The 19595-nt window shown below is 52.9% G+C and overlaps 9 protein-coding genes across 9 annotated transcripts; 3 read left to right on the forward strand and 6 right to left on the reverse strand.

Annotated features, from left to right (window-relative positions):
* Window positions 1-44: 44 nt before the first annotated feature.
* On the reverse strand, window positions 45-2675 carry HETIRDRAFT_315151 (uncharacterized protein; the record flags this gene model as incomplete). The annotated part of the gene is made up of 1 exon (XM_009546863.1): window positions 45-2675. One exon carries the CDS (start codon window positions 2673-2675, stop codon window positions 45-47), a length of 2631 nt encoding a protein of 876 aa, XP_009545158.1.
* Window positions 2676-3188: 513 nt separating this feature from the next.
* Window positions 3189-3632, reverse strand: HETIRDRAFT_54371 (uncharacterized protein; the record flags this gene model as incomplete). The annotated part of the gene is made up of 1 exon (XM_009546341.1): window positions 3189-3632. A coding segment is annotated over one exon (444 nt), but the record flags the coding sequence as incomplete, so codon positions are not given.
* A 42-nt stretch (window positions 3633-3674) lies between these two features.
* Window positions 3675-5921, reverse strand: HETIRDRAFT_416887 (uncharacterized protein; the record flags this gene model as incomplete). Its single annotated transcript, XM_009546864.1, has 1 exon — window positions 3675-5921. One exon carries the CDS (start codon window positions 5919-5921, stop codon window positions 3675-3677), a length of 2247 nt encoding a protein of 748 aa, XP_009545159.1.
* A 4055-nt stretch (window positions 5922-9976) lies between these two features.
* Window positions 9977-12802, forward strand: HETIRDRAFT_157116 (major facilitator superfamily). Its single transcript, XM_009546865.1, has 21 exons — window positions 9977-10071; window positions 10146-10171; window positions 10233-10259; window positions 10332-10340; window positions 10394-10536; window positions 10584-10687; window positions 10741-10862; window positions 10919-10979; window positions 11039-11239; window positions 11296-11318; window positions 11432-11468; window positions 11524-11580; window positions 11629-11645; window positions 11701-11753; window positions 11810-11868; window positions 11922-11949; window positions 12008-12044; window positions 12108-12224; window positions 12280-12357; window positions 12432-12514; window positions 12572-12802. The coding sequence occupies exons 1-21, from the start codon at window positions 10025-10027 to the stop codon at window positions 12692-12694; spliced, it is 1452 nt and encodes a 483-aa protein (XP_009545160.1). The 5' UTR covers window positions 9977-10024; the 3' UTR covers window positions 12695-12802.
* A 256-nt stretch (window positions 12803-13058) lies between these two features.
* Window positions 13059-14431, forward strand: HETIRDRAFT_315577 (uncharacterized protein; the record flags this gene model as incomplete). The annotated part of the gene is made up of 9 exons (XM_009546866.1): window positions 13059-13116; window positions 13173-13408; window positions 13482-13566; window positions 13624-13661; window positions 13715-13911; window positions 13973-14108; window positions 14176-14199; window positions 14261-14313; window positions 14392-14431. The coding sequence occupies 9 exons, from the start codon at window positions 13059-13061 to the stop codon at window positions 14429-14431; spliced, it is 867 nt and encodes a 288-aa protein (XP_009545161.1).
* Window positions 14432-14648: 217 nt separating this feature from the next.
* HETIRDRAFT_315489 (uncharacterized protein) lies at window positions 14649-15860 on the reverse strand (the record flags this gene model as incomplete). Its single annotated transcript, XM_009546867.1, has 7 exons — window positions 14649-14744; window positions 14800-15042; window positions 15105-15226; window positions 15289-15330; window positions 15399-15443; window positions 15502-15717; window positions 15794-15860. The coding sequence occupies 7 exons, from the start codon at window positions 15858-15860 to the stop codon at window positions 14649-14651; spliced, it is 831 nt and encodes a 276-aa protein (XP_009545162.1).
* A 465-nt stretch (window positions 15861-16325) lies between these two features.
* On the forward strand, window positions 16326-16707 carry HETIRDRAFT_450583 (uncharacterized protein; the record flags this gene model as incomplete). The annotated part of the gene is made up of 3 exons (XM_009546868.1): window positions 16326-16359; window positions 16435-16604; window positions 16678-16707. The coding sequence occupies 3 exons, from the start codon at window positions 16326-16328 to the stop codon at window positions 16705-16707; spliced, it is 234 nt and encodes a 77-aa protein (XP_009545163.1).
* Window positions 16708-16926: 219 nt separating this feature from the next.
* Window positions 16927-18160, reverse strand: HETIRDRAFT_107017 (uncharacterized protein; the record flags this gene model as incomplete). Its single annotated transcript, XM_009546869.1, is given in 8 exon segments — window positions 16927-17209; window positions 17284-17363; window positions 17420-17466; window positions 17562-17564; window positions 17575-17650; window positions 17725-17849; window positions 17926-18006; window positions 18094-18160. 8 exon segments carry the CDS (start codon window positions 18158-18160, stop codon window positions 16927-16929), a joined length of 762 nt encoding a protein of 253 aa, XP_009545164.1.
* A 208-nt stretch (window positions 18161-18368) lies between these two features.
* On the reverse strand, window positions 18369-19162 carry HETIRDRAFT_450585 (uncharacterized protein; the record flags this gene model as incomplete). Its single annotated transcript, XM_009546870.1, has 2 exons — window positions 18369-18443; window positions 18497-19162. The coding sequence occupies 2 exons, from the start codon at window positions 19160-19162 to the stop codon at window positions 18369-18371; spliced, it is 741 nt and encodes a 246-aa protein (XP_009545165.1).
* Between the last annotated feature and the right edge of the window lie 433 nt (window positions 19163-19595).

A 19595-nucleotide genomic window follows, 5' to 3' on the forward strand; every position in this document is an offset into this window, starting at 1 on the left:
TCCCCAGTCACCGACCAAAGAGAGCGAAGGGTGGGAGGGTGGGTCTAGTCAGAAGTCGCCGACCCCGCATCGTCGTCTTCTGCTGATCGGATGGAGCTGGTGTCAGTATTCTCCTCGTCGGCATCGTTGTCTTCGGCATCGTCGTTGCTCGATCGGGATTCTTCCATGGCCCGAAGGCGTTCTTGTGAGATGTCGAGGAGGGCTTCAATGTCGGCGAGCTTCAGAGACCTGCGAGCAAAATAAGGAATAATGCGGAATGCCGCCACTGGCCGGTCAAAGACCGATCCGTCGAGTTCGGCCAAAATATACGCCCCTCCCCGATTCCTAGAAATTACTAGCAATGGCCCTAAATACCGTGGACGCATCTTCCGATTGAGTGCCTTCTCTATGGCTGTGTTGCGCATCAGGACAAGCGAGCCTCGGTGGAAATTGAAGTCGCGAAGGGTGGCCGAATGCTGTTGTTCGAATCGGACGGCGGCCTGGACACGGGCGCCGACTACTGAGCTGCGAAGGTGGGCGAGGTCTGATCGGCGTTTCTGCAAGGCTATGGCACGTCGGGCGATGAGGTCGGTGGTGCTGAGGGTTGTGGTCGGCGGTGGCAGGAGGTAGGTGGCTTCGGCGATGTCGAGGGGGAGAAGGGGATGGGTTCCGGTCGCTGCGAAGTATGGCGAGCAACCCATTCGGCGCCGAACGGTAATGCGATCAGCCCAGAATACGAAATGAGCTGCACGATTCCACTTGGCCTGATCTCCATCAACGGTTTTGAACAGAGCCTGCCGAACGTCGAAGTGAGGTCGTTCGGCGATGCCGTTGGCGCGGGAATTGTAGCCCGAAATACGGATGTGCCGAACGTGGTACTTTTTCGCTAACTGGTCGAGCGCCTTGACGAATGCTGGTCCGTTGTCGGAGACGATCTCTACCAGTGTTCCCCATCGGCACATGATATCCTCGAAGATCCAGTCGGCGAGGGCTGAGCTTGTTTCGCGTCGGAGCATGCGGAATTTGGGGTAGTGCGATACCGAACAGCGGCCTTGAACGAGATACTTGAAACCACCAGCGGTCGGCATATGCATAGTGTCCATATACATCTTTGCGAAAAGTGGTGCAGGCGTGGCGACGGTCGGGGGAATGAGGACGTTGCGAGTCTGGCGAATCTGGCAAAGGTGACATGTCCGAACAAACCAGGAAATGTCTTGCCTCATGTGCGGCCACCAGAAGCGTTCGGCGACCAAGGCGGTCGTGGCGTAGAATCCCTTGTGAGCAACGTCGTCGTGGGCGGCAGTGAGAATTGTGATCCGACTAGAGGGGGCTGCAACGATCTTGTGTCGACCGTGCGAGTCTTTTCTCCATAGCTTGTCGGCTGCGATGAAGAACTCAGTGCAATATCGCAGGAAGGTGGCATATTCGGAGTCGGAGAGAGAAGGGGGCCGAACCAATGTTCGGTGCCAGTCGCGGACCAACCATAGGCGTTCCTCGGCTTCCAAAGCTTTCTGCGATCTTGGGATATCCGAATAGTCGATGGTCGGGCCTTCGTCGTCGGAGTCGGTATCGGTCGAGGGGTCGCCTACGAGCGAGGAGGTGAAGATGGCGGTGGTCGAAGTTGAGTTGGAGGTGGGGAACGTGTTGTTGATCTGATGGAGGAAGCCATAGAGATTGTCGATCCAGTCGTCAAAGTCGTCTTCGGGTTCGGGTCGATCGGAGGGTTGTGGTGGTCGTCGGGAGAGTCCATCGGGGCCGTGAGAGGTGCCGGGGACGTGGACAAGTGTGAAATGGAAGGTGAGGATGGAGACGATCCACCGATTGATGCTAGCGCTGGGTTCGAGATCCGGGTTAGTGAGCATGCCCTTGATGTAGCGTGCGTCTACTTCGACTATCAGGTTCCGAACGCCGATGAGGTACATTTTGAGCGATCGGAGGGCGCGAAAGAGGCCGTAGAGTTCGAGCTTGGGTTGGGAGAATCGCGATTCGCGGTCGTTAAGGGTGATGGAGCCGAATCGGGCATAGTACCGAACCCGGGGATTGTCGAGCGCACATTGACAGAGGTGGAAGCCGACCGCGATTTGTGAGGTATCGACGGCGAGGATGACGTTGGCTGCCGACCCATAGTCGATCGGCCGAAGGGCTGGCGATTCGAGAAGCGCCGACCGGAGGTCGTCCTGGGCCGCTATCTGGTCTGGGCCGAACACGAATGGAAAATCTTTGCGTGTTAACATTGTCAGTGCATGCGCCCTGTGTGCAAAATTCCGAATGAAGATCCGAACGACACCGATCGTCCCCAAAAATGCCCGAACATCTGAGAGATCCCTGCAAGGTCCCCACTTCATAATTGACTCTACCCTAGATTCGTCGGGTAATCTTCCTTCGTACGTGCAGCGATGGCCGACCACCGTGATTTCAGCTGCGCAGAGTGTCGCCTTGTGTCCCGAAAATGTTCCTCCGCTGTACTTCATCCGCTGAACCACCCGATTGAGGCCTTGAAAGTGTTCCCACACAAATCGTCGTATGCCGGGGTTGTCGGGGTGTGTCTCGAACCCGCCGTTCGGAAGTTCGTATCGGGTCGGTGGGCCCCGAATCGGGACATCGTCGATGAACGGAATGGTGGTGTCTGGAATTTCTGGCTGGAGGATGTGGGTGACGTCGTCGTGGAAGATCGGGACCGAATTTGTCCATCCCATGGGCAGGGTGACGAGTCGGTGGGCGCCGAATGGGGTCTGGAACGTGGTGAAGTCGCGAGATGATTCGGCGAGCCCTCGTTCGTCATAGCCGACATAGAGATCCAGAATGCCGCCACAAGCGCGAGCTGCAAACTGTTCAGCGATCTGATCGGTATATGGGGGCACACCTGAATGCTGGATGGTGACGGCGTTCAAGGGTTCGAGGCTGTGAACGATTCGGAGTTTGGTGCCAGTGGAGGTGCTATTCGTCTTCTTGACGACTGTAAACCAGCGCGATCGGTAGGACGAATTCGACGGCTCATAGACTCCAGCGGCGATCTTGGTTTTGATAAGTCGGCACACTTCGTCGTAGATGCCTGGTGGAATCGGAATGTTGCGTTGAACCCAGGGCTTGTGTTCGACCACCGGCATATTGACTGGAGGAAAGAAATCCTCGCGGAAACGTCCGCGTTCCGAATCGTCCCAGGCAAATCCCATCTCTTGTAGACACATGAAATGGTGCATGAGCTGTCGTTCGGCCGGCCAAAGGAAGTCGTCCGAGTGGACTTTGTCGATGAGGTCGCGTCGTTCGGCTGTGTATCTGCCGGTCGGCGTGAAGGGTGGGGGGTTCGGTGTCAGCGTCGGAAGGGCAGCGAGAGGGTCACCGAGGATGTTCCGAACGATTCGGAACTGTTCGGGGAGGTCGGCCAAGACTGGTCGTGTTTTCTGTGCGACCGGTTTGTACTTGCGCTTGGCGGCGAAAATGGCGACCGGGTCGGCGATTATTAGTGGAATGGAGAGAACCGGGAACGAATGAGGAGAATAAGGACAACATATCGGAATCGAGATTGTTTTTGAGATGATTTTCGGGCCCCAAATCGGAGGCCATAATGTACTTGAGACAGAGATCGCGACGAGAGGGAAATGGAGAATGGAAATCTGAGGACGCTTCGATAAGTGGGAAATTGGGGGTATCATGATCGGTGGAAATGATCAGTGCAACTTCTCCTTGATCTCGGATCAATTCATTGAGTCGCGAAAACCCGCTTGTCTTCGGTGAAGGACTCGAGGGGGTCCTCGTCTGATCGTCGGAATGGTGGCTCGTCGTCCCGTGTTCGGGTCGCTGATGGTGATCGTCTGGTCTTCGTTTGAATAATTTTTGACGATACTTTCGGTGAGGATGTCGAATGGCCGACCGAGGAGAACGTCATAGGCGGGGTTCCGAATGATGTGGACTTGGAGGTACAGGGTGATGTCGCCGATGAGGAATGGCACGTTGCGTGCCAGGCCCAAGGATCGGTCGATTTCGCCGTTCGCCGACTGCATATTGAGGACGATTTCGGGGTCGTAGATGAGCGCCAGTTCGTTGCAAATGCCTTCCGACATGGCAATGACTTGTGAACCCGGGTCGATGACGCATTCGACTTCCTGCTGATGATCGACGAGGGGAACAATAGACCTTAGGGCAGACGATTCTTTAGCAACTATCAATGGCTGAGGAACCTGACCGGGCTGTAGATTCTTCAGGTACGTTTCGTACATGTCGGGGATGATGATCGCGCCCGGCGGGGGTGTTTCCGGTTGGTGCAGGACATTGACGAAGGAGGAGACGGTCGGTCGAGTCGGTGGTTCGAGGTCGTCGATGGCATAGGGTAGATCGGCATCTTGGTAGAAGGTCCGAACATTGCTGGCGTCTCTGGCAGGCGATCGGCGTGCCGACGTGGCTTCCCTGACCTGTGAACGGACTTCGGCGGAGAGAGAGAGTAGTTCGCGCTGGGTAAGCGTCACCTGAGTGGCCATTGCCCTGTTGTAGACCTCAGCTGCTACCTTCTCGTCGTAGATCGGCGCCGTGGTTTTGTAGGCCGGAGCGTCCTTCTTTGCCGATGGTATCTTCGCCGGGGCTCCCATGTTGCGGTCGTGTGGCGGTGCATAGGTGGCGTCCTGGGCTTTGGCATATGGGTGGATCGGAGCATCGTCCTTGGCTGGTACCGGGGGCGGTCGCTGAGTCGGGGTGGTCGGTCGGGGTTCGGGTTCGGGAGTTTCGGTCCTCGCTCGTCGTTCGGGGGCCGGTGAAGGGGTAGGTGCCGAACGTCCTGCCTGCGCCATTTCGCGTGCCCTTGCGCCCCGCGTTCGGAGCGCGAATAGTTCGCGTTCGAGGCTCGCGATTCGCTGGACGTCGGTGAGTTGGTAAGTCGGGGTGACATCCAGCAATGAGGGTGAATCGTGACGGGAGGCTATCGTCATCGGGTGAGTCGGCACCGCGTTTACCGTAAACATCATCTGTCCGGTCGCCAACTGGCCTGGATTCCTGCGATGCCATTCGTCAACTCGGTCCTTCAGGTTACTACCCGTGATTTCTCTCGGTACGAATGCCCCACTTGACAATACCACCTTCCCCTCGATATTCCTCTTGCATTTGCCGATCCGAATGTATTCGGTGACCTCGGGACAGGCGCGCATGAAGTGTTCGGGACTGCCGCAGAACATGCAGTTGTCGCCGCCTTGTCCTGGCTGTCGGGATGGTCGATCGGCTGGCCTGGTCGTCCCCTGAGCTGTGATGGCCTTGACAAAGGTGTCGGTGAGCCGTTCGAACATGGTCGCCAGGTCTTCGGCCTTGATCGCGTTGGTGGGCGGCGCGGCGGGGGCTGCTCGAGAGATGTCGGTAGGGATCGTGCTGTAGGCGGACGTGGTGCCGTGCAAGACGAATCGGGCCGCGTCGTGGATGTCTTGGAGGTTGTATGGGTCGTCTGGGAAATGATCGGGGAACTTGAGTTGTAGACGTTGAGAGATTCTTGCCCATAGCTCCGGTTGGAATCCTCTAGCGAAGGCGCGTCCTTGTTCGGCGACCGAGATCCGTGCCTTGCTGAGGAGGAATACCGTGATCGCCAGGAATCGCCGATGATAGTCGCCGAGTTCGCTGAGAGACAAGATGCCGACCCTGCTCGTTTCGCCGACTAGCTTGTCCATATCCGATACCGACCATTTGCGTTCTTCCTCCGATCCAGGGTATAGCCTGTAGACCTCTTCGCAGAACTCCTTGAAGGTCTTCGTGGCGTCGGTGAAAGTGGTGAGCGATTCCCAAAGCTCACAGGTGTCGACATCTAGGAATCGGCAAGCGTGTTTCTTTCTTTCTTGTTCGTCCACTACCGCAGACCGAACGAAGTGGAAGTCCAGATCGGAGAAATATCGTCTCAATTCGCGGGGTTGATGGGGGTCAAAGGTCGGGGCCGTTCGATCTCCACGAGCGGGCATGGATGGGGTCGCCATAGTGAGAAAGTCAAAGGTGGGGGAGAAGGTATTGTTTTCTAAGGTGATCGGGGATGGAGTCGCTGGTTCGAAGGAGCGTTCTAGTGAAGTCGGTCGGATGGTCGGCGTCCAGAAGACGGGGCTGCGTGGGATTAACGGAGAGATGGAGTCGTGGAGAGATGGGATAGGAGACGGGGGTGATTGTTCTAAGAGTGCAAGGTCGAGGATAGGGGAAATCGGTGGGAGTAACGATCGGTTCGGCGACGAAGGTGGGGTTAAGAAGAAAGTGGAGTCGGGTGGTGGTGAGAGCGATGGCGAGGATTCGAGATCAAGGTAGTGATGGTGGGATAAGTGTTCTGGGACTATATCGGCGTCTCCGAACAAACTTCGGTCGGCAGATGTTTCCTGAGTATTGAAGCTATCGATAACTGTTTGTCGTTCTTCGCGCTCCGCTGTTGGTCGGGACGAGCGACGTAGATTCCTTGAGGTAATTTTGAATACTAACCCCTCGCGGTGGGCTCCAAAATGTTACGCTAGAGGTGGCTCTAAGTGCCGAGCACAACACTAAAACAACCTCTAAGGCAGGGGTGCTGGAGCTAGTATCTGATACACAAGGAATTGTAAGTGATGACTTTAGAAATTGAAGGCGTACTGAGAAGCAATCGGGGAGTGTGAGATTATAGCGCCCGAACGGTTTCGGGACTGCGCCGAACACCGACCGAACGTTCGGTCGGTCGTGTCGGCGATGCGGTCGGTAATGAGAAGGTAGTGTCGCGACCGACAACTACGTGCTTCAAGAGCCACACGGGACTCTGACAATATACGAGGGAGGACGGGGGGGTACGAGCGAAGAGACGAGTACGAACGCGAATGAGGCCGAACGACGAGGATGACAAGTTTTTCGGAAGTCGACGAAGACGATTTCGATGGTTGAGACGAGTGCGAATGAGCTCTGAACTGTGGGGTGCGAAAGCTGGTTTATTCCAGAGTTGTATGTAGGTTTTTATAGTAAACAGAGCCCCTAAGTAAAATATTAAACAAGAAATGAGAGTAGATGTCGAATGGGCGCCAAGCCCCAGCGATCAGAGAAGATAAGAAGGTAGGTGAGATGTCCATATGGGTTCCGAAGGTGATAAGGTAAAAGGTAATCAGTGATGTCGAAATCCCGAACGTTCGGGATCCGTCGCCCGAGCGTAGGTAGCAGGAACAGGCGTTGGAGAGCCAATGAAAAATAAAGAAGAGGTATCGTACGACCAGGGTGGCCAAGCAATGGTGCAAGATCGCGTTTGACCGACCATGCGGAAGTCGGGAAGATAAACGATAAGGACCGACCGACTCACGGAGGACATCGGCCGATACGGAATACTGGCTCCGATCTCGTAAACACTTATCGTAACACTCCTATGCGGTCATGGTAAGTACGTGAAGTGTGGGCGAACTGACCCAAGTGCTGCCGAACGTCCTTCGGTGGCTTGTCGTCGGTCGGGTAGGGACCGACCGTGTTCGGTAATAGTCGGCGTCTTCGGTACTTGTCGAGCGCTGTTCGGTATCTCCCCAAAGCTTCACGAATACCTCCCTCGGACCCTAGCGCGGGTGCATGCTCATCAGCGCTTTTTCTTGCTCGGGATATGCCGAGGTGGGCGACCCACTGCTGTATAGTCGACTTACTTGTTGTGGCTTAGTCACGTGGCAGGTTGTCCTGATGTTATTCTAATGTTCGTGTTGGAGGGCTGGAGTGTGGGTTATGGTGTGCTGGATCGCCGTGTTTGGAGCGTCCCCTGTGCTTGGCAGACATGTCTTGCACTGGGAGGGTCCCGTATGAGGATCTGCTGTGGACTCGGGCGTGATTTGGCTCTGTGTTCCACCGTGTTGGCATTCCATTTGACAACTAGTGGGCTTGGTTATGGGTTCTCTATACGATGTGAGTATTGGTCTGTGAGGGGAGAGGTTTGTCAGTGAGGGGGGGTTGTCAGTTATGGATGGTTATTGGTCAGCGTCATCCACGTTCCATCATATGATTTTCACGGAAGTGGGGATGTCCTTCTCGTGTGTGGTTGGGACTTTGTTCTCAATGGTTCCTTGTAGTGTTAGCATGTTTATTGTTCATGTTGTGAATTGTACATATTCTGTGGTGTCTACTATGCTATGGTTGCCTGACGCTGGTTGGCGATGTTGCCCTGGTTAGGGTGGCATGTGGGTGTCACCTCCACGGTGGACGACGGGCTCGAGCCCCTTCTTTCCTACACATGTGGGGCACCAGGTGTTCTCTGAGGGTCTTGTACTACCAAAATTAGGACGAGCCACCCGCTCATGGCACTATAGTCATCCTGTGTGTGGGTAGGAGACCCACCCTTGCCCAGTGTTTAGGTGTGGGAAAACTGGACCATGTGGTGGTTCAGGTTCAAGGGGCGCCCCGTCTCTATGGGCTTTTATACTACTTTGGGGAATCATAAGAATTCTGATACTTTTTTCTAGGAATTCTCCAATGGTTGCTGCTTTTTCTCAGCACCTACTTTTGTGCTTTCTTAATTGTCTCCTTTCAATCTAGGAGTTCTGATGGAATGGGTTCCCTTGTAGAGTAGCATCTAGACCTTCCTTTGGTTCTTCTCTTAGAATATATCTCTTAATGCTTAACTAGTAATAATGATATCTGCTAGGAGTCAATGACCTAAGGATAATCTCTTAGACTATAATGTCTGTGCCATAGATAGCACTACCTAATGCTTGTTATGATTAGTTGCCAACTAGACTAGACCTTAAAGAGCCTTGGCAGACCATGATCATAACACCTTGGACCCAATGCACTATAGGGTCTTGCATAATTCTCTAGAGTATTATGCTAGAAAAAAACCAGGTTCCTAAGTACTTCACTCCTGATATGGGAGAAAAGTGCTGGGCCTTTCTATATAACCCACCTAGTAATCATACTCTGCTACTATCTTCAAGATTTGATTGTTTATGATCTCTATTCAATCAAAAGTCCTAGAGATGGTAGAAGAGGGATAAATAGAGCCACGGTAAGATAAAGTACTACAAAGAGGTAAGCACACAATACAAAAAGGTAAGCACACAATATACTAAGAGAATTAGCCCCAGCAGGCCTGAGAGTATAACAGGGCTTTGCTAATTATTCTAACCTACAGTGCCCAGTTAGGTAGGTATTGGCTTAGGAGCCCAGTTTTTTTCTGGCACAATACTCTGTAGTTAGATAGCAGTGAGACTGAATGTGTTTAACACCAATAGCAGGGCTGAGATAAAAAGCTCTTACTTGTCTAAAGGTGAAGAAGGTTCTTCTGACTATGCCAACACCTGTGGTTCCTAGTGGTCAGATTCCAGAGCCTGAGAATGCACCTTATATATCTCATATACTCATTCTTTGTTGTTTGCGAGAAGAAATCAGTGCCGCAGGGTAGTTTATACTGTCTCAAAATAGCCGTGACAAAACATGACAAAACATGACAACCCTTCCCGGTTTTAGCATGTTTCACAGGCAAAATCGGGAAAACGTTAGCATTTTTCTGACCTGTTTAGGGGCACTTTGACGGGGAAATCTTCATAGGAGCTTCGGGGGCCTAATCAGGCTCTCTGTCGCAGCGTCGCCGCCATCACCGCGGGGCACGGGCGGATCTCTAGCCAGTGTCTGCAATGCTCCGTGGGGAGCAGTCTTCTGGGAAAGGATGGGGGATGTGTGAGTTCTGGGAGGGCCCTCAGCGCTGTCACGAAGGGGGGGGACGTACTGAGAACGTGCATGCTGGCAGTGTGGAAACGAGCGCTGCGGCACTGAGGGGCCGGCGGCGGACGTATGTAAGCCCCACGACGCGAAGCCACTTGCGCTCGAGCACTTTCTTCGAGCCTCTTTGTTGGTTCCAATGGATGTTCTGCCCTTGAAAGCGTGTCTGGTGATTGCTATTTGAGGCCTCGTTCCTTGAAAATTCGACTCGGCCGATAACCAATCAGACGCAGAGGAGCAGGCGCATGGGTGGTCATGACGTTTGGACTCCGTATCACCTTTCAATATATAAATCCACCCCGCTGTCGAAATTAGCGCTGCGCCGTCCACTCCCTCGCGCCTTCATCGTTATCAACCGGGTAAGGTCACCCTTCGGACAAGCTTGTTGAACACGATGGTTGCAGTCAAGTCGCGAATGTCCAAGGTTTCCCTTATCTTCGCGTACGTGTCGCATTGTTCTATCATTCAGAAATTCCTGTGTTCAGCTTAGCCCCGGATCATTCATTCCACCTCAGTGCTGGGACCGCACTTTTCTCAGACGGTATTTGCATATCTTTTCTGACTGTAGCAAGCGGCCTAACACATGTTCGATATGCTCGAAGGATATGCAAACGGTGTCATTGGCTCAGGTGCGCGTTACCCCGTTCAGGCTGTGAATCCCTCATATTCCACCTTGTCCTTCGTGTTCTGACACTCCGCAGTAAATACGCGTGCGTACATTTGTTTTGCTCGAACCAGGCGGGCCGACTGGGTTTGTTTACAGTGTTGACCCGGATCTACGGCAAGGAGGCCATCAATGGTCATAATTACAGCAAAACCTTGACCAGTGTCGCGTTCGCCGGTACCGTCGTCGGAATGCTCGTCTTCGGCTATCTGTCTGATAAGCTCGGTCGCAAATTCGGCATGGTATGTGGTCTGCCGGTGCTCTTGATTGTCACGCTAAGGAATGGCAGATGCTTGCCACCGGCATCGTCGCACTGTTCTCGGGCCTGTCTGCCGCGAGTTCAGGCGCGCATCACAGTCTCGGCGGTATGCTCGCCATGCTCAGCGCCTGCCGGTGCGTCGACATTAGCTCCACCCGATATCACAGGACTAAATTTACGCGCGCAGTTTCTTGCTTGGAATTGGCGTAGGCGCTGAATACCCTTGTGGGTCAGTTGCCGCATCCGAGCAGTCTGAGGAGGAAGGGATCAACAAGAAGGCTCAGCATAGATGGTTTGCTCTTGCGACAAGTACGCGAGCTAGTCCATTCTTTTCGTATATACCTCAAGTCTAATTCCTGGTTCAGATACTATGATCGACTTTGGATTCGTTGTCGCAGCCTTTGTCCCTCTCGTTCTCTATTGGATGTAAGTGTCCTCCTACATCATCTGCTCAACATATATATATCCATTCATGCACTTTACAGTTTTGGTCCAAACCATCTCCGTGCCGTATGGCGTCTATCTCTTGGCTTAGGCCTTATTCCCGCTGTTGCGGTATTCATCTGGCGTCTAAACATGGAAGAGCCAACTCGGTTCAAAAAGGACTCGATGAAGAACACCAAGATCCCATATTTACTAATCATAAGAAGATATTGGAAGAGTCTGGCTGCCATCTCCACAACCTGGTGCGTTGGTTTCATCTAGTTCCCAAAGTTCGGGCTCTAAAAAAACGCAATTCAAGGTTCATTTATGATTTCATTGTGTGAGTACTTTGATACCTTCTTCCGTAATTTTCACTCAATATCCGCGGGGTATCAAAGGTATCCGGTATGGCTATAGATCTGCGATTTCCGATGCTTCAATGACACCTATTATTGACCAGTTCTCCATCTACTCCTCGACCGTGGTTTCCAAGTAAGCAATAACGGTCAGGGCGCGTCATATCCTAGAGCTGATTCGGTCCTTACAGCATCACCAATAATTCCACATCACTGAGTGTTGTTTTCGGGTGGAACGTAGTCATCAAGTAAATTTCATATTTACTCTCATACAAACACGTATCGACCTCACGAAGCCTCTTCTACATTCCAGGTGGGATAGTGAACATTTACGGATATATACCCACTTACTCACATTTATGTCATAGGAACCATTGGTGGCGCATTCATTGTTGATTATCTGGGACCGAAGAATACCATGGTGCGCAATGTTGATTCTGACCGAAGTCACCATGCTCCAATGATCATTTTCACCAGATCACAGGGTTATTACTCCAAGCCATCATTGGCTTCATCATGAGTGGGCTCTACAAACAGTACGCAGACGAGATCGTTCTTAATTTGCGCTTTTGACCTGAGCATCGTCCAGATTGACGGACCATATCGGGGCCTTTGCTGTATCCATTTTCTTCCTCGAAATTATTTCCAATTCACTGACATTGTTGTCATTCCCAGGTCGTATACGGCATCTTCCTAAGCTTTGGAGAGCTGGGTACGCACACTTACCTCTCTGTCTTCCTTATCGCCACTCATCGAGCGCTATCGTCTTTTTCAGGTCCTGGAAACTGTCTCGGTCTGCTGGCCGCCAAAACAGGCCCAACGGCCGTGCGTGGTCAATTCTATGGCTTGGCTGCCGCTGTCGGGAAAGTTGGAGCCTTCGTCGGGACTTGGGGTGGGTAATTCGGTTTCTCTCCCGACCCAGTTCTGATTCCTGCGCACCTATATAGCCTTCCCTCCCATCATCGCTGATTTTGGCGGTGACACAACGACCAAGGGAAACACCGGACCTTTCTGGATTGCGAGCGGTACGTTCTCTTCTTGACTGTCTCTGCGGTCGGAGAAGCCGAATATGCACGGAATGACAATCGCGCTCTGGCAGGTCTTGCTGTATTGAGTGCCCTCATCACGTTCTTCGGCATCAAGCCTCTCACCCAGGACGGGATGCTCAAGGAGGATCAGGAGGTAATACCTAACATCCTATTGTAGCCATCATCGCTGATCCGTCTCGCTGCTCGACAGTTCCGTGCATACCTTGAGGCACACGGATGGGATACCACACTCATGGGCATCGGCAGTACCGAGAACTCTCAGGATTTCCCAGAGACGGAGAAGGAGAGCGCCGCGTCGGTCAAGGAAGTTTGATACCACTGACATGGGGGCTTGACTGTGCGCTTTTGGATATGTTTTCTTGTAGTCGAGCCCGTGCTTGTAACGGATACCACGATAATGAACGATTTTTTTGTTTTTTTGAACGAGCAAAGAAACGAAGTAGAATGTCACCCTGTTTTCGTGCGACACTGGGTCCAACGTACGATCGAGGACTACAATGAGACTCGAGCAACATGACTGAAATTGATCCCAGTGACAAGAGGTAGCAAGAGGTCTAATCAGAGACGACGTCACCGATCGTGACTATAGTAGGTGATGTCATTGCCTAGCAGACAACTTGTTTCCAGATTCGACTCGCGCGTTGCGACAAAACAATTCCAAGTTCAGACCGCCCGCCATGAACGCATTCTCGAGGCTGCTCCCTGTTCTAGGCAGTGCTTATGGCCTCCAAGCCGGTACGCCCACAATACCAACCTTACCCCGCATATATACTCATAGTATTCGCACGCAGCACTCGCTGCAATATTTGTCCCTCAAGCCAACGAGAAATTCTACGACCTCGGCGGCGCCCTGGGCTTTATCTCTACCACGCTCATCTCGCTCTACTATCCAGCTGTCCGAGCACAGATTCGATATGGCAGCGCAGCGGCCCCGTTTCCATCTCTTTCGAGCTTCGCGCCCCGGCAGCTGCTATTGAGCGCCGCGTTGGGAATTTGGAGTGTGCGGCTCGGGAGCTTCCTTGTGCAGGTGCGTCCGCTCGCCGCTCGAGGTCGTCTTGATTTTGATTGGATTCGGTGTGTCGAACACTGTGCGTGAGTAGAGGGCTATCAAAGCTGGTGGAGATTCTAGGTTTGACGAGGTGAAGCACCAGCCAACCAAGTTCACTGCGTTCTGGATGGCGCAAGGTATCCGTTGAATTTGATCACTTGTCTTTTATCTATCCACCTCTTGTCAATTTACAGCCACTTGGGTCTTCCTGGTTGGCCTCCCAGTCTACCTGGTATGCGTCAAATAGTATACAAATCCACATGCTCTCTCATGCTCCTGGTACAGGTCAACACCCTACCTTCAAACCTTCACCCTGCCCTTGGCCTCCGGGACTACGCCGCCATCGGCATCTATGGCTCCTCCCTCCTCTTCGAGGTGATAGCCGACCGCCAAAAATCTGCCTGGCGCCACGAGAAGGAAAACAAGCAGCACGACGACAAGTTCATCACTATCGGGCTCTGGAGCCTCAGCAGACACCCGAAGTGATTTTCACCATAGTTGATACTGATCTAGATCCAAAATCTCACTTCTGTCGATTCATAGCTACGTCGGCGAGGTCGGCATATGGACTGGCATATGGATGCTGGCCATCGGATCTCTGCAGACAGCTTACTTCCCCGCGTACACCTTCGCGCTGGCCGCCATCAGTCCGATCACGACTTACACGCTCCTTCGCAACGTATGTCTGAGCCCTTTCGCTGTATCTGCACCCCGTCCTTCTCATGTTTTGTGTATACTTCTACCAGGTTTCCGGCGTCCCGCCCTTGGAGGTGCGTGTCTTCCTTGCTACCGCTGATCTACTCCATTTGTTTTACGCTCTATCGGATGTAGGCATCGGGCGACAAGAAGTTCGGCCAAGATCCCAAATGGAAGGAATACAAAAAGTGAAATATCTGACCTTCCATGACAGCTCTGAGATATACACGTTGAGTGCGACACTGACGTATATTCTTCCGTTTTAGGACGGTGCCCGTCTTCTGGCCTTGGGGTGGATACGACTAACCCATGCTCCTGTATTCGCAAGCTTTGCTGTAGACAGACGGAGCTCGGATGCGACCACCTTTTTCGGTCGGGGATCTGTGCTGTATTCTCTTCTTGATGCCTTGGCTGATATACCTCTCGTGAAGTCTCTACGACCATACTGTACAATATGTAAAACGATTCAGTTCCCCGCTGAAATTCTGCAAATCCTACAGATGCAATGTGAATGGCTATGCCGTTAAAGTCTCGCCTTCGCGGCCGCGTCGTGCATGGCGAGTGTCACGGTCCGGACGTCCCTCTCTCCGCCTTCAACTACGTCCCGATACACTTCCGTCTACGGTGACATCAGCGACCATCACACGGCGAAACCGAACACGTTGGACACCGACCTTGATCAGCCCCCACACGCCTTGCTGAGCGAGCGGAGCCTTGCTCTCGGCAAGCGCCAATGCGCGCGCGAGCACGTCCTCTGTCTTACCGCCGACGAGCTCATCAACGATCTCCGCGTCCAGCGCCTCCTTCGGCGTGAAACGGTGTCCCTCGAGCGCGAGTTTTCTGCGGATGGTGCTGCGGGTGACTTTCCCCCGCAGGAGGTACGCGAAGGAAGTTGGCCAGGGAGCGCCGAAGTGTACCTGCCACGGGACATAATTTCGGGGTGAATTGCAAGGAGATTTGAGGTGGGAGGGTGTCAAACCTCATTCATGCACACCCAAGAGTTCCGTTTGGATCCGTCTGTCATCACCCTATAGTCACATGCGAGAGAGAAAATGAATCCCGCGGCGAAACAATGGCCGTTGATGGCCACGACGGTCGGGACTGGCAAACGAGCGCGATTCAGCACCGAAGCATCAACATCAATAGACGCGCGCGTGACTTACTAGGGAACGTCAAGAGCCGCACAAGCAAGGGGTCAAATGTCACTGCGGGTCCAATTCGCGTACATCAAAAACATTCCGAGGAAAGAATAGACGCCTGCGTGAACACGTACCAGCAAACCAATTGGGATCTGAGATGACGCTCTGATAGTCGAAACCTGTGTACATCCGCTGTTCAGCCGGCGCGCCCACCTCGTACAGCGGGAAGGAATTCACCGTTGCAGAAGAACTTATCCTGCGCCCTGTTTCCGACGATCACGAGCGCGCCCGCACCCTCGTCCTTCGCCTTGGACGCGACAGCTGCACGCCATCCCGCGCGCCATTCGCGCTCAACAATGTTAAGGGCAGGCTTGAGCGCGCCTTCGACGAGGTCACGCGTGAGTCGCGAGTCAGCGCCGTTGTGAAGTTCGATCTGCCAGACCGTGTGCTTGGCTGAGCTCGGTAGAATGCAACGCGCCTGGGTGGTCGGGACCGGATGCGTCGGGTGAGAGAGTGATGGGGGACTTACGGCGGGTTAGGGTGAGCAGCGGAGTGGGCGCGCCTGCAGGGAGACGAATGGGCTGTGCGGTGGACATTTGTTAGCGGGTGTGTGGAAGAGGACAAAGGTGAGCAGATGTCCGTGGTCGTTGGCGCACCTGAACCCAAACTTACCTTGGTGGGATCGGTCGCCGGTGCATTACCGTCCATGTGATTCTGCCTTCGAGCAGGGCCATAGCCCTTTGTGTCCTTCACCATGTCAAGCATTAATGGGGTAGTGGTAACCTGGGTCGTTGCCATCGACCCGCCGGGGGTTCGATTCCCTCTTAATGCATGAGTTCTATGTTATATTTTTTCTGATCTTCCCTACACGATATGATTCCTAGGATTTTGTAGGCTACGATTCGTTGTTGGATTTTGTGAGAGTACTCGACTGGCCTCAAGGATCGAACATGAATGCATGGATGATTGATATTGAGGTCACCCAGTATACTAGTAAAATGCGAGCAAACAAGGGCAAACGCCACCACCTCCGCTCTCTGTCACGTCCTCATAGCGTACCCATGGCCGACAAGTCCAGAATTGCAGAACTCCAAGGTCTTCGCTACTTCACTTTTTTCATTCCTCGACGCCAACTCACGCTTGCACATCTGCGCTTTTGCTACCCAACAGCCCGCGTCGCCACCCGCGATGCCCACATCCGCGAGTCATGGATCCGCGCCATGGAGGCCCGCATCGTCCGCGACCAGGTGCAGGAGTGCTACCGCATAGAGGGCGTCAACCACTATGAATCCTGCCGTGATCTCTCTGACAAGTATATCACGCTGCTCCGGGAGAACAGGGTACGTATCGTCTTCGCGCTCGTTTCTCTGTCCCGACACGGCTGACAGGTGGGGCTACTCTTTCACACCCCAGGTCAAGGGTTACAAGCAGGTCGATGCATGATGTAGATCGGCTACGTTAAGGCTCCTTCCATCTCTTCACTGAGTACCACCCCCACCCAGTTGCTGTGTGCCATGTTAGCACAAGGAAATCCTATGTACAAACATGCATCACCTTGCAAAGCGGATGAGCAGAAAGGTTTGAACGCGAAGAGCGGTCCACACTAGATATCTATAGCATGCAATTTTGGTTTCCCAATTCCACCCCGAATAGTGATATTGTTTACTTCCTCGCCTTCCTCTTGCCCTCAGCTCCGCTCGTCTCAGCACCGCTGAGCTCATCCCCACTGCTCACGGCCCCAGCCTTCTTTCCTTTGCCCTTTTTGAGGTGATGTTGGGGGATCCACTCCTCCTCGTATCCGCCGGCTCCGGTTGCGATAACGGTGCTCACGGGAGCGGAGATCGTCGGCTTGCGGATTTTCTTGGCCTGCTGGGGTACGAATGTGATGTATGCGAAATAGCCGAGGCCAGACAGAACACCGATGACCATGGCATACGTTGACAGACTAGAGAAGGGAAGCAAGAAACCGGGAAGCGTGAGAACGCACATGCAACGACGCATTAAGTTGCTTAGACGCACAGCTTCAAATCAAAAATAGAGAGTTCCGGCTCGACAATGGTGACAACGGAATCGTATGCGGATACACGATATTTCGCGCCCTACATGCAAGAAAAAGGTAAGCCGGGAAAAGATACACGATGAGCGGGAATCGTACGTCAGTGATGTGCTCAAGCCAGAGGTTGAGTTTCACGTCGCCTGTCTGCACGGTTGATCAGTACCCCGTGAATTGCACTTAGCAACAGCGTCAAGTACCTTGAACCTGGGTGGAGAACCGTCAGACGCCGTGACGCTAAAGATGACAGTCAACTTACTCGCTGTAGAATGAATACGGCAGACGAATTTTGGCTCCCTCGATCAAGTTGATGCCATATGTCAAGTTGTTCGTCTGAAAATGATCACAGGGCCGCACATGAGACACGCCCCTACGTGTGCGAGGTGACAGCGACCGCAAGAACGTACCGCCTTGATCAGTTTGTCGGTTTCTGGGTGATGGAGCTCGCCGGCAACGTTCAATAGCGTGATATTCTTTCCAGATTTGTTCTCTATCTCTAGGAACAGCTGGTTCGTTTCGCCATTGACTATATCTATACCCCCATACCGTGATAAATTAGCAAGACGAAAGGAGACCCCTAGCATCTGGAGATGGATGAAATCACTCACGACCGAATGGGTTACTCTCGGGGAATGACGTGGCAATGATGAGCTCCAGCTCTGTAGAGTCGGCAGCCTCCTCTACCGGAGCTGGTGTAACATGCAAAGGTTCAGTTCAGACGACTCCTCCGATGTGTCGCTCTACGTCACTAGGCCATATTGTGAAAGTATACGCACAAACTTCAACAGCAAACACGCATGTTACTAATAGAGCAGAAAAACAGAGCAAGGACCAGACGCGCATTCTGACCATTTAGAAAGTGGTAGACCGGGATGAAAAGACCAAAGAGTTGTTATTTGGCAACGGGCTTCAATCCGCCACGTCCCATCACACAATTTCAAATTCAGCGCCACGTGCTATATTTGCAATATCCTCCGCATACAGGCAGAGAAATCCAGTGGACACAAAAGAAGATAACATAACAGCAGTAACAAAGAAACTGAACCATACATCAGGTAGGAGGCTTTTTAAGCAATTCCTTTGCCACCTCGTCCACATCCGCAGACTGGTCTGGTAGCCAAAACGCCTGACGAATTAAATATTAGAACCACCTCGATTTGGGCACAGAACCTGACGTACTAGTTCGGCACCCGCAGTACACATCATTGCCAGTCGAGGGTTGAACTTGAGACACCGAGAAGGGCTAGGATGTCCATCCATCTTTGCGATAGGCTGCAATCGCAACGGTGGTGCCTTCAAATCAATGGCGCCGGTCTTTGTCTGCAAATTCTGCAAGTCCCAAACGCATACCCGTCCATCCAAGCTACCGCCTAATACGTAGTTGCTATCAGGTGTCCACGACACCTCCTCGCCACTGCATCCTCGTTGGGGCTCAATGCCCTGTGGGGCATCTAATCGCCTCCGTTCAAGCCCCACATGCCCTTCTAGCTTCGCAAGCAGGTGACCCTCAAACGCATCCATCACATAGTGCGCATCTCCAGAGCAGCCAATCAAAAGGTACTTGCCGCTGCTTGAGAACGCCATAGATGTGATATAGATGGCGCGTGGCGGATAGCTGACGAGCGAAAGCGTCGGATCCTCCAGAGTAATGGTAAGAAACGGTGCCTTGTCAAAGTTGGCGTGATCGTAGAGAAGGATACGGGAGTAGTGGTTGACAGCAATGGCGAAGACGACACCACTACTGTCATAGGCAACTATGGAGGGTGCCGGAAGGTTAAGCAGACCGCGACATGTCGGAGCTCGGAGGTCCCACAGTCGCACGGTGTGGTCCATAGATGAAGACATGAATGTATCATCTACGGGAGACATCTCAAGTGAGATCACACGCTGCTTGTGGCCCTTGAAATATTGCAAGTATTTGTTGTCATGCAGAGAATGATATCGGACGGTATCATCCTCCTTCGTCGACGCGTGTATGATGGCTGTGTTTTTGTGCGTAAAACGGGGTAGATCGACACCATACTTCTTCGAAAATAGTGTTTTGATAGGTCTGGAATGCTGCTTCAGTTGGAACAGGCTATAATGGGTGGTAACGCGTGGAAAGAACTTGCTTTCCGGTTTTGCAGTTGTATAGACGAAACGTCTCGTCCTCTGCAGCGGTGATGAGCTGGTCCCCTCTGTCGTCAAACGAGATGCCAGTTATGTGTCGAATCCCTTGGTTGGGCGGTGACCGACCTCCTGGTGTTGGCGAGGCTGCGGGGTCGACTGCGGTCTTGAA

This window comes from Heterobasidion irregulare (assembly GCF_000320585.1).
Source record: "Heterobasidion irregulare TC 32-1 unplaced genomic scaffold scaffold_04, whole genome shotgun sequence".
In the NCBI taxonomy this organism is placed as follows: domain Eukaryota; kingdom Fungi; phylum Basidiomycota; class Agaricomycetes; order Russulales; family Bondarzewiaceae; genus Heterobasidion; species Heterobasidion irregulare.

Coding starts and splice junctions, on each gene's coding strand:
- HETIRDRAFT_157116 (XM_009546865.1), top strand. CDS start 10,025: ATGGTTGCAGTCAAGTCGCGAATGTCCAAGGTTTCCCTTATCTTCGC. Junction 11,240..11,295: donor GCTGCCATCTCCACAACCTG/GTGCGTTGGTTT, acceptor ACGCAATTCAAG/GTTCATTTATGATTTCATTG. Junction 11,869..11,921: donor ATGAGTGGGCTCTACAAACA/GTACGCAGACGA, acceptor AGCATCGTCCAG/ATTGACGGACCATATCGGGG.